Here is a 12,905-nt window from a genome sequence, read left to right on the forward strand (position 1 = left end):
TACCTATGTGTTACACCAGAGATTTAGAAGAATTAATGTGACAAAAATCTTGCATAGGACGTACAGATTTAATTTGGCCCAAATTTTGGGTTATATTAACTGGAACCTGTTGTCTTTGAAGAAACTTAATTAAGGTTACTCATCATGTCATTCTTATTAAGAAAAATGTCAAATTTTGCTCTGAGTTAATTCCAGCAAAATTCTGCTTGTTTTGGCCAGGCCCTAGCACTAAAACTTCTGTGAACAATTATACTAATTGAAAAATACTTATAAAGACATTTCATTATTTCACTGAAATATCTTTGGGCAGTTATGGTTTGCCTGGCATGCTAATGCCACTTAGAGCAGAAGGGAAAGTTAAAAAATGGTAGCGTGAGGATTCAGTCAATCATTGACCCAAAAATACAGTTTTATACAAAAGAAGTGGGAGAACTTTCCCTTAAAAAGCTTTCAGACTTCTTTGAAGAAATTAGAAAACAAGATATAAAAAAGCAAGTAAGAATGCAAGAAAGCAGCCACTGTTGCTGAATTATGGATCAGGAGAGTAGATGCTATCTGAGCAGCGTGGCATAAGAGCATCCAGGAAGTCTTTACAGCAGAGAGAGGAGGCGAGTGTTAGGCCTTGGGTCAATGATTTTAAGTTAGATGTGGATGAGAATACTTGTGAGTCTAGAATTTGTGCTGCACTGTCTAGCTGGAGTCATAATATAAAGGAAACATCATCATCTTAAATAGCTTCTGTTTGGAATAAGATTTTTGTTTACTATCTTTGGCTAATAAGTCTACAAAAAATATCAATAAAAGACCAAAATAAAACAAACAAAAGGATATAAGTTTAATAAGAAGTACAATATATCACATTTCCTTTTGAAAATAAAGGCAGAGATCATAAAATTATATTAAATAAATGCATAATCTTTATAAAGCCTGTGCTGCAAGCTTCCATAAATTTGTTCTAGAAACGTGCAATGCATTTATGGAATTGCATTTTAAAAGAGGTACTGATAACCACATTAAATAGTTACGAAATATTTATTCTTATTCATGATTCTGTCACAGTCGGAAACATAATTGCTTGTGGGAAAAGCTAAGCCCAACAATTTTTAACACCTAAGACAATAACAAAACAGATGTCCACCAGCTTTGAGAAGAAAATTCACCATTTTTTTTCTAACATATTTTTATATATCTACAACTTAATTTATGAAAGTTTAAAAAGAAATATTGTTTTTTTAAAAATATAGACACCTCAGTTTATAACTAATTAAGAAGAAATACATATAGCTCACAAGAAGCAGAAAAGAGAAAAATGAAAAGGAACACATGTAAACACATGCCCACACAAAAAATGTCAACTACTGTATTAATCCAGAGTTTAGATTCATTTTGATTTATCTAGCTCATTAGTCAATGTCAAAGACAAGAATCCAATAGACATAAACTTCAGGGAGAACTACTATTAGGTTGGCGCAAAAGTAATTGTGGTTTAAAAGGTTAAAAATAATTGCAAAAACCGAAATTACTTTTGCACTAAATAGAATTAACACATTTAAACAGAATACAGCAAATCAAGTCCACATAGGTGTTTAATAAATAGTTTTTGCCATGATAATGAGGCATCTGTGTATCCACTTACACAAATCTTACATTTGTCTATAAAATATAGTGCAGAAAAACTCAAATCAATAAGCTAAAATACCTCATCATCTTTGAACGTCTCCTCACAGTGACAATTTTTTAATAATATCACGTTTTCATTACCAACATGATTTACCTCTCAGTGTTCATTCAGGCACTATTTTTGACATCGAAAACAGAGTTTTGAAGTGAGGATCAAGTCATATCCCTAAAGGGCAAAACATCCAGGATGTCCTGTCAAAGGTCAAACAAAATGAAAATATGCATGCTCTCAGATTTCCAGCAAGGAACTAACTCTCCCTAAGGAAGACCTGCCAATTATTCACAGGTCTAAGTTTATCAGTTTGTATTCAATCAACAAAATAATCACGGGAAATATTTTGTATGCTGATTGTTTTCTTCTGCCCTGATTTTAAACTCATACGAATGTATCAATGGAGATACATAGTTACAGAATAGAAAAAAAACAAGATTCCCCACAACAGCTAGAGTAGCGATGACTCAACTTGAATGCTGTATGCACCACCGTGCTGCAGTAAGTAACATATGAAATCCAGGGAAAACCCACAGAAGGCTTGACCAGATCGGCCTTCAAAATGGTTTCACCAGGTAGGTGATAGTTTAGCTGTGATTCAGAGATGTGTAGCAATTTTCCCAGAGAGGAAAGTTTGGGGTAAGGAGTGAGGTGATTTTCCAGGGAGAAAGAAACCATGTTCCAAGACCTGGATTTCTGAAAGGACCTACTATTTAAAGGTGCAGGAAAGGAAACGCCAGAAGGAACAATAAGCTGGCTGGGTCCAGACTGTGAAGGAAGTTATAGGCCATGCCCAGGCGTTTGGACTTTATCTGGGAGGGCAGCTGGAAGCTAAGGGAGGTAAACACTGCAGTTCAAATATTTTTTAAAACAACATTTCACTCCTAGTTATTTCCAGGATAGGGGCACAGACATATGCATAAAGGAGGTAGTCTCCTATGCGGTGTTATTTGCAGGACTCTCCCCATCTTGTCACTAATCCCTGACTCCCACAGTTACAGAGATGGATTCCTTATGCCAGTGTGGTAATACTAATTCCCTTTGCAGAGGCAAAAGTTTGAGCTGCAGTCATTGTTAAGACTATTTTTTGCATTATTTTAGTCTTTTGATAGAAATTAGGTTTCTGGAAATAGGGAGAGCACCACGAAGTACTGAAGACTTTCTTCATAATCTGTCTAAGCCAGTTTCCCTCCTTGTGAACAAGTTCTCCAGCGGACCCTACACTCACTCTGCTCGGGAAAAGAGCAGGTACTTTCCATTTTCATTTCACATATTCCTTTTCCATTCAGCGATGTACTTGGCATTTTTGCCTCATTCAAATCATGAGGAAAACTGGGGCACTGAGGTATCCCAGAACAATAGCAGCAGCTGATACAAAAAAGCCCACTAAGAACAGCCACATTGTTATTAGTATATGAGGAAATCCAGCCCTCAGCCCTAATTCCAAGTGACAATAGACGTCAGTTCAGTCTGAGTCTGATGAGGGCAAGTTAAGCCACAGAGAACCAGTCGCCTCTGACTCCCCTGCTGCCTCTCTGGCATTGTATCAGCCCCCAGGTCCAATGGAATTTTCTTTCTTCCTACTTCCACCACCCAAGCCCAGCCCCTCTATGCCATTTACTGAACATCCTCATACCTGTCTCCCTCTCTCCCCTTCCCAGATCTCCGTGCACAGACCCGCACACTCATCAAATGACACAGGTTTTCACCATGTATTTCTGTGTTTGCAGATGTTTTAGGACTATTGGGTCAAGCCCACAGTCCTCTGAGGCATTTGAAGTATGTATGGTCCTTCAAAGCACGTCTCCACGAAGCTCAATAACATATGTCATCCATCACTCCTTGGCTCCTGGGAAGGAGGCTCTCCTGTGTTTCAGATTCAAAGCACACTTTGCTCAGACTACCTCCCATGGCCAGACCAGGCGGCTGCGGAAAGCTGTGCAAGATGGTGCCCTGCACAACCCCAGCGTGTGCCAGGCAGGCAGAACCGCACAGCTACGGGTGGGCAGCCCTGCACCCGGACCTCTGCAAAATCATTCATAGTTCAAAAAGTTCTGGTAAGAATTGAGTGAGAGAGAAACATTTACTTTATCTGGATTTGGCTTTTTCTTCTGTACATAGAACAACTTAAGAGAAGAGCATAGGATAGTAGATTTAAAACATATGAGCTGATGTCTGGCATGGACTTACTCCCTTCTCTCCCGTTGTTTTTATTGACTTTATGAGGCTACTTAAGAAACCGCAGAAGTTCAAAAGAGTCATGTAGGAGTCTGCTCCTGAATAAATCAATCCCTGGCTCTCTTTTTAGAGGAGAGGGAGAATGCATGGAACAAGCAAGATGGATTCAAAAGCCCTCTGCTCAGAAATACCTCCTCCCAGGGTTTGTCAGCTCTAGCTGTGCACTAAGTCACCCGAGGAGTCTTTACAAGTCTTTACCGATGCCTAGGTCCAAGCCCAGGTGCTGATGGAGCTGGTCTGGAACAAGGCCTGGAAAATGGGTTTTTTAAAGCATCCCAGGAGATTCTATTGTGCAGCCAAGATGAGTATTCTCAGTGTCTCTATATACATACCACACCTGGAAATCAATTGATTTGTTAACATCTCTCATTAAAGATGTTCATCTCTTGCTCCACCCACTTCCATGCTAGGATACAAATAATTCACACCTTAGCATCATTGCACTTTGATTATATCATGTTTCCCTCTTGTGAGATGTAAAATTTTGAAGGGGGGAGAGTGAGCAAGATAGCAGCAAGTAACCAAGAGAAAGAAAAATGTTTCTCCCTAGTTCAGGGTAGCTATGAATACCCCTACTGCAAAGGACCCCAGATTTAATTTACATCCCCACTTCAAAACCCTCACCTTCCCACTTGCGATGAATTAGAATACACACTGTTGGATCTTCTTCTTAATTAAAAAAAGAGAAACAATGAGCCCTCCTACCCTCACATCCGTTCATCTTAACCATCTAATACAAGAAAGCCGGAACTATTATCTTACACTTCGTAAGTCACAAAATTTCTCACACCTGTATTGGGGTGTGAGGCCATTGCATCAAAGAAGAGAGAATATTAGGCTTGAGGCTCAACAAGCGTGGCTTGACTCCCAAGCTGATCACCTACTGACCTTCCTAAGATTCAATTTCCTTACGGTGAAAATTAAATAAAATACTGTAATTAAAAATGGCCAGTACCTATCAGGCATTCAGTGAATGCTATTGAACTGAACACTCTCTAGGCAAGAGCAGAGTTAACTCATATCCTAATTCTGGTGGGTTGCCCCTAAAACACCTAACCCCCTAAGACCATAAAAACTGATGGCTATTGTTGCTCAGTGATACTTCATGCTGACATTGTTTGAAACCCATTATTATTTTTTTTTTAAGTAACAAATCCCAATAACACTTCTGTAATCAAAATAATGCCAGCTTATTAAGACTTTTCTCATTGGACTCATTTTCAAGTCCTTTTATATTTATTACTTTTCTCTAAATCTTGTTTTCATGGTTTCTTTCAAATTGTGATGTCTATGATACTTCTCATTTTCCATGCTAATTAAAAATTACACAGCTGGATATTCTAGTAGACTTGTTGGGCCACCTTGACAATGAAGTCTCCCATCCCAAGCTCTAAATACATTAATGCACGTGGCTAAGATTCATGCACACCCAAAGATCTTCCATAATAATATGTGTCAGAAACCACCAAAGTGAAGTTTCCCATGTGGCCCTTTCTCATGTCTTAACCAAGGTGTTCATATGCCGTATAAAACATGTGCTAGAGCTGAGATTTTATACCATCTCTCCAAATCATGATGAAAATATATTAATCATTCAACAACCAAAAAGTATTTATTTAGCACTTAGCTTTTTTCCCAGCATTGGATAGGTGTGTGTAGTGGGGTGGGGAGACAATAATTCAATAAGTGAGAGATTTTTCCACATATTTGGGTCTCCTAAATATTTAAAATTAGCCTTTCACGCATTAAACATTATTTTTATTTCATCCAGTTTTATTGGTCTATTATATCAAATATTCTTATACAATCTAGGTACTAATAATAGGAAAATTTTTTCCTGAAACCATTCCAAGACACTTGATACCTAATATCCAGCCCCTGAGAAGATACCCCTTAAGGAAGACACATCAACCAAAGAAGTGATCCCTGCCACAAATCTGGGCTTTGAGAAATTTTTTAAAATTTTAACATCCTCATACCCACCAACAGAGAAATCAGTTTCATTGTCCAGTTTCCTAGGATTTGGAATATGCTTTTGGGATTGCCAGTTTCATGGGCATTTCATGTGAGTTCTGATCCCATACAATTAAAAAACACTGATGCTGCAGAAATTAGCACCAGGCTGCATTTACTTATATAATATGTTCCCGAATTAAAGGACATATCAAAGATACTGAGGAAAGCTGAGAGTGATCTAAAGCAGTAACTATCAAACTATTTGGCCTTGACTCAGAGAAAGATATAAATTTTACATGATGACCAAATATATACAGACGGTGCCTCAAAAATATATACACATGACTTGTATTCATCTTTTGTTATCAGTATATATTGAATATTACAATTTTAATACAGTTTTTTCCTTTCTTAAAATGTGTGTACATTTTTTGGCACCCTCTGTATATATGCTCGACATGTTTATTTTATATATATTCATATATATGCTGTATATATACACACACACACATACATATATAATATGTACATAACTAAAACCAAGTTTCACAAAATAGTACTTATCCTTACTTCATGTAATTTCATCACTTTAGCTCTTTAATTCATTAAATTGACTTCACAACCCACTAATGGATTGAGACATACTTCTAGAAAACAGCAGTCTAAAGGGCAAAAAATAAATAAATATTTATTCTTCCCAGAAAATAAAGATCTTTTTTCTTCAATCTTAAACTGGTACTTATTTAACTTAAGCTGCATTAGAAATACTCTAAGACGGGACAAACCGAATGTCTCAGGTTTTAACACTTGGTCATATGACATTAAGATCAGAATCCTCCAAGCCCTAAACTATTGATGTTAGAAGTTCAGTTCCACTCAGAATTCCCTTTATCAAGAATTTCTGAGAATCCTAGGGCATGTGACAGATGTGCCCAAGAATCAACCCTGAGTGTAGCTCACTGCCATGGCCTGCAGATCCTGGACTCCACAGCTGCTACTTGGGTACGAGCTTTGTCACCTCAGGCAAAGCTCAGCTAGTTATGCTCCAACAGTGGGAGAAAGAGCACACTCTTTCCCTCTATGGAACAGAGAAGCCCAGGTGGAAAGCCAGCGGAGACAGTTCCTCCAAGTCATGCCCACAGCCCTTCCCCCTCACTGGGTACCCACGTGCCCAGGGGTGGCTGCTCAGGATGGGTTCCAGGACCTGGAACATACCTTACCACAAACCACCACTCCTCTCCCTCCTGTGCTGGGGAGGCTGCTTGCTCCACAAGGAGGGTGAATCCTCTCCCAGGAGTTCCGTCATCCCAAGATGTGCACCATCTTCAGTCCATCAGGCACATCTGACGTGCCAACCCCAGCCATGGAGAGAATTCAAGCCTTTCTTCCCAGCAAGCCGTCCAGACCCCATATGAGTGAGCCCCTTGGGTTCTCACTTTGAGAATCAGGCCGAAATCAAAGAACCAGACACAAATTTTATCTGGAGGTGGTTGAGAACAGAATTTATCTAAAATGGGTTATTTGGGATGCCGATTCCGGCTAAGTCACTTCATGACTTCCATTTGCCACCCAGCCACATCATTTAGCTTATGCTAACTAGTCTAAGCCTTCCTTCTTTCCTGCTAGCATGTTTCCAGGATACAAATAATATTCTAAGAAGACTGTTCATCAGTAAGCAGGCGTGCATAATTTGCCTATTTAGCACCCAAATACGTTCATCCAGACCAGAAGTCTCAGTTTAAGTCCAAACCTTTTAAGGTTCTTGGTCTGGTTTTCCTGCACAGCCTCTGTATCCAAAGGGGAGGAGGAGAAGGAGGGTTTCTAAAAATGGTTCTGCTGGCTTCTCGTACTTCTTACTAAAGAATATCTGAAAGCTAAGAAGCAAAATGCGTGGGTCACATTTTCAGTTTAAAAAATAATGGAAAAAACTACACAGTATAATATACTGCATTGTTTGTATACTTTAATCTTAAGGTTAGATGTTTTTGTTCACTCTCTAGAACAATCACTCCCCACCTCCCCTAACATGGGAACTTCATAGCAGTGGTTTGTAGTTCATCCTGGGGTTTACAATAAAACTTCCCCTAAGAACTTGGAAATAAGATTGATAAGCATAGTCTCTGAGAAATGCATTGTAAGAGCAACACAATGACCAGGAGATAAGCAAAATTACCTTTAAAGAAAAAGAGTGGCTTCAGGTCTGGAAGACCACAGAGTACGATTATTACTAAAACCCTTACCAAAGAAGGAGTCAAACAGAAAGGATGGTGGGTCGGGACCAGACGCAGACACCTACAGAAAAAGAGCTCCTCCCAGGCAAACTCCCCAGGCAAGATGTCCAGGGCTTCTGAACCACTCACAGACTCTCCCTGATGGGGCTGTAATGCTCCAAATGCAGATGGGCCTTGATTCATCCAATGCCTCAGTCCTCATTTAGTCCTCACCGAGCAGCCTTCTTTGTGCGACTTCCGGTGCAAGCCTGTCTATGATAGAAGGCGCTGACCATGCAAAGCTGGGCTCATCTATCCAACCAAGGTGTGAACTGAGCCCCCACCAAGCGCCCGGCCCTCGTTGGAGGCCACAGGGATACAGTGGAGAACTAGGCCTCTGAGGTCCTTGGGGCTAACACAAACAAGTAAACAAATAAATAACTGCAGCTAGTGATAAGCACCATTATAAAAAAAAAATAAGATCAAAAATGGACTAGATAATTGCTGGGGAAGAGGATGAGGGTTTTAAGAATAGGGATCAGGAATAGCTACTTTGAGAAAGTGACATTTAATATAAAACCAGAGACTAAGCCTCCCCTGAGCATTTTCCAAATAGGTCTTCACATTTACTCAGCTGAATTTTTTTTTTAACAGTAGTTTTCACCTAAATTTTTTTTTTAAGTGATACACTGACACAATGGTACAGAGGACTATGATGATAAAACTTAGAGCAACAAAGTGAGAGGGAGTGTGAGGCATGTAGACAGGCTACGTAAGGGTAACTCCTTTTGTGTGCTTGCCCTTCACCAGACACAACACAGGCCCCACGTCCCCTTCAACCCGCTCCCAGGCTTGTGCCTTCACCTGCTAGGACCTGGCTGTACCTCTGGCTGACTGAGTGATGACTATCCAGAATCTGCCAGGCAAAGAGAGAGGAAGACAGATCCCAGGCAGAGGGACCAGGAAAAGCTGTGAGGCGAGAACTAGCCTAACATTTCTCTGGAGCTTGCAATGCGCTGGGAGCTTTATGAGTAAGGGGGAAGTAACAAGAAGACATGGCCAGAGAAGCTGGCAGAGACAGAGCCACAGGAGGAGATTTGGATTTTATTGCAAGCCCATAGTAAGAAAGGGAGTCACATGACCTGATTTACATTTTGAAAAGATCCCACTGGCTACTGTGTGGAGGATGAACGGCAGGGTGCCAGAGGGAGCCCTCAAAGTGGCCCAGGCAAGTCTGATGTGGCAGCAGTAGCAGGGCTGGGGAGAAGTGAAAGGCTTTGGGGCATATTGTGGAGACAGATTCCCCAGGACCTGTGAATAGAAACATACGTGGTGTGGGAAGTCATGCTTTGGCTTGGCAAAGAGTGGTGCCTTTTACTGAACTTGGGAAGGCCAAGCAGGGAAAGGCGTGAGCAGGGAGGACTAAGAGCTTTTTGATGGGCATATCAGGTTTGAGATGCTCAGAAGAAACACAAGTAGAAATGTCAGGCAGCTGGGGCTCCTGGGAGAATCCTGGAGTGGAGATATATATATATATATATATATATATATATATATATATATATATATATATATATATATATATATATATGTAAATTATCTGCGCCTAGGTGGGCCTTGAAGCCATGGAATTCCCATCCCTGGGACAGTTATTTTTCATTGAAAATTAATAAATTGAGTAATTTAACAAGGCAGTGGGTGCCGAGCTGGGACTCCCCATAGCAGATGGCTGACCCTGCCCAGGTTGGGCCTGGCCCCATGCTTGGTCCTTTACCTTTTCACAAGGTTGTTTTGTTGTGTTTCCACACATAAAAAAAACACCGTGCCCAGGTTCCCCTTTATTCCTGTGGATCCATGTGAAAATCGGAAAAACTGACATGTATTTAAAACCTTTTTTTTTTTTTAATAAAATGCATCAAAGTGCTTATTTGGTTCAATAAAGAAATAGTACACCAATAAAGGGGAAACTTAACTAAGCAGATTAGGAGACCAGAACTAAACTCTTGTGAAGAGGAGGCCATAACTCGCTGACCAGAGCTGTTGACTTGAGGCTCAGGGTTGAAGGGCTCTGTTATCATACAATATTTGAGGACATTACAGAGAATATTGGTTAAATCACTTGATGTCTAAGCATCCAAAAAGCAATCATAGAAACTCTAGAATTAAATTCACATCAAATCATTTCAATTCATCTCTTGCATTTAAAGGGATTGATTAATGACTACTGATTACTGTCCTGACTTCCTGCCCTCCTGGGGCTCCTTTCTCCGCAGGGGAGACAGACCACACTGGGGGCAGAGCTGGATAGAGGCAAGTGTGAGATCCCTTTTGACTGAGGTGAGAAGGAGATAGGCAATTCCAAGGTGAAAAGACAAGCCCATCACCCTAGAGGTGATTCCTCAAACACTAAACATAACCCTGGTTGATGATACAAACGTTTTACATTCCTCTTTGGAATTAAAGTATTCATTTTTACTTCAGTATTATTGATGTAATTAAATGAAGTAAATTGACACAGGAATGTTTTTAGGAGTACTTAAGCAGCCTCTCCTTCTCCTTTATCATTTACCACTTCTTCTGCATAAATCTGAAAGAATTTGGAGAGCGACCGTCAACTTTTCTTACAAACCCCCAACCCTGTATTTACTTATGGGAGCCAGATGGGAGGGTAGCATTAGAGGGAACAGAGAAGGGGAAGGGCGAAGGGGAGCCCCCTGACTTCCATTTCACTCCAGCATTGAGGAGCTGGAGAGCTGCTTCTTTGATGAAAGGGGTTGCATTCCAGGGACTGAGACACAGCTCCCTGCTGCCACAGCGGGGAAACCAGCCAGGCTTGCAGGCCACTGAAGCCAGTTCCTAGCCATCAGTCTGTTACCCTTTGTGCCTTCTCCTTCCCAAGAACCTGTAGATAGAAGACCACCCAGGCCTGCTCACCCTGCAAGACGGCCAGTCACCTTGACCTTCTGGCTCTTCTGCTTTCTCCCTGTCTTCCCTACCCCCTCACCCTTCTCCTGGACATTCTCTCATGTGGCAGCTGGATCCAGGATCCACTGAAGCAGCTCTGCTCTAGGCTTTGGGGCACATGCTTTCTCTTAACCCTGCATCTTTTCCTCACAACTTGATGGCTATAATCTTAAGTGTTAAGAGCCAAAAATCTGTTTGGTCTTTGGTTTCAAACCCATTTAGGATGAATCAGCTTAGGTAAAGGAATTCTCCTTAGGATCTCATTTAACTGACTAGAAATTTATATTGGGGTTTGGAACCAACACCCTGATTGGTTATAAATCTTCCTTGCTTTGCTATGCATTGGTCTGAACATGCATTTCCCTCAGGGACCCAGAAGAGAGGAATGGCTGTGGCCGGGCAAGAGTCACTGTATTTTGGGGTCCCTGGGCCAAAATCTCTCTTGTAGCAGTCTTTCATAGCACCTCCGTTTCATGATTCTCAACAGTCAGGCTTATGAAGAGCTCTAGAAGCCACACACATTTTTTTCATGTCTGAATTTTAGATTAGTTGTTATAAAAGCACCTTTGTTCTGCAATGATGCATTGTACCTGCATAAAAGGACTCATTCTGAAAAGAGAACCCTGCCCTCCTCATCGTGCCAGAATCCACTGTTTGCCACAAAGGCATCAACTTCAACAAAAAGATAATAATCACATACACGTCCCCACAATCACAACTCAGTTGGATGTTTAACCTCTGAGAGTCTATTTATTAAACCTTGTGTAGTATTTTTATGCTCCCCACTTTTTCACATTACCCTCTAAGGTCAATTTTATTCTAGACACTGAGCCTATGAAGTAAAAAATCGGGACAGAATTCTGTCCATGTTTATCTACAAAGGTAATGGTTTCAAACCTGTTATTCTATTTTTGCTCCTGGACGTTTCTTCACTGAGAATTACAGAACACAGGCTCTCGGTGCCACAGCCCTTTTCAGACTTATGCCCGGGATGGGCCCGAACCTGGGGGCGTTCCTTACCTTTAGCTGAACTAGATGCACATCTACGTGCTTGCTGTCGGAGTCCTGCTGGACTGAATAGGTGAGGTCCCGAACCCTCTCTGAGGTCATCCGGAGCCAGGTCTCAATTTCAGGTAAGTGAAGGACAATCTTCCAGTCGGCCCCTGTATGCAGTGGGGGGGGCTTTTCGTACTGCTGGTCAGCGTCCACATCCTTCATCGCCTCTTCTCCCTCACTCTGTTCCACGGTGGGTGTCAAGTTGATGGCCATCGGTGAAGCATCAGTAGCCATGGGATCCAGGTCCTGTGACCTCAGGGGGGAAAGTGTCACGCTCATGGTTAACATGGAGAAGTCTAAACCTTACTCCTTTCCAAAACAGCTGAAAGGCAAGAGGAAAGAAGAAAGCAAGAGTCAGGCAAGATTGCCAAATAAAGAAATGATACTTCGCCGAAGAAACAGGATTTCTAAATTAAGCCAGATTTCTAAATTAAGAAACCATAGCTCATTGCAAAAACAGAAAGAGGTGTTTTAAGTTTCTACATAGTAGCCCCAAGACTCAGCATATAATAGGAACATAAAACCATGTGGGATTGCCTACCCCGACATCCATTTTCTCCTCACTCCTTAGTAATAAAATCCTGACTTTCAGCTGTGCGTATCTCTGCCAAGGAGTGAAAACGACATTCCCTATCTCCATCGCAGCTAGGTGTGGCCGAGTGGTTAAGTTCTGACCAATGAGATGTAAGAGGAACTCCTGTGTAGCAAATCTGGCAGAGCTGCTTAAAGGGAGCTGGCTCAATTTGGAGGGGCCCCCTTTTGGCCTGTTGCTTTTCCTCCTCCTTCTAGCTTGTCACGTGGACTTGGAG

At 41.3% G+C, this 12,905-nt stretch overlaps 1 protein-coding gene across 5 annotated transcripts in view; it reads right to left on the bottom strand.

Moving 5' to 3' along the window:
* AKAP6 (A-kinase anchoring protein 6) overlaps nucleotides 1-12,905 on the bottom strand; it is a 475,966-nt gene that overhangs the window by 350,961 nt on the left and 112,100 nt on the right. For 4 of the 5 annotated variants that reach the window (XM_019754539.3, XM_019754535.3, XM_074328130.2 and 1 more), the window contains one exon: nucleotides 12,061-12,418. In XM_019754539.3, the coding sequence (XP_019610098.3) occupies nucleotides 12,061-12,384 (324 nt within the window). In that variant the 5' untranslated portion in view covers nucleotides 12,385-12,418. Of the gene's footprint in view, nucleotides 1-12,060; nucleotides 12,419-12,637; nucleotides 12,760-12,905 lie in introns of those variants that run through there. The other variant, XM_019754536.3, reaches the window with a different exon arrangement.

The sequence above is a fragment of the Rhinolophus sinicus genome, chromosome 3, assembly GCF_057876585.1.
Source record: "Rhinolophus sinicus isolate RSI-liver-muscle chromosome 3, RSI-T2T, whole genome shotgun sequence".
In the NCBI taxonomy this organism is placed as follows: Eukaryota; Metazoa; Chordata; class Mammalia; order Chiroptera; family Rhinolophidae; genus Rhinolophus; species Rhinolophus sinicus.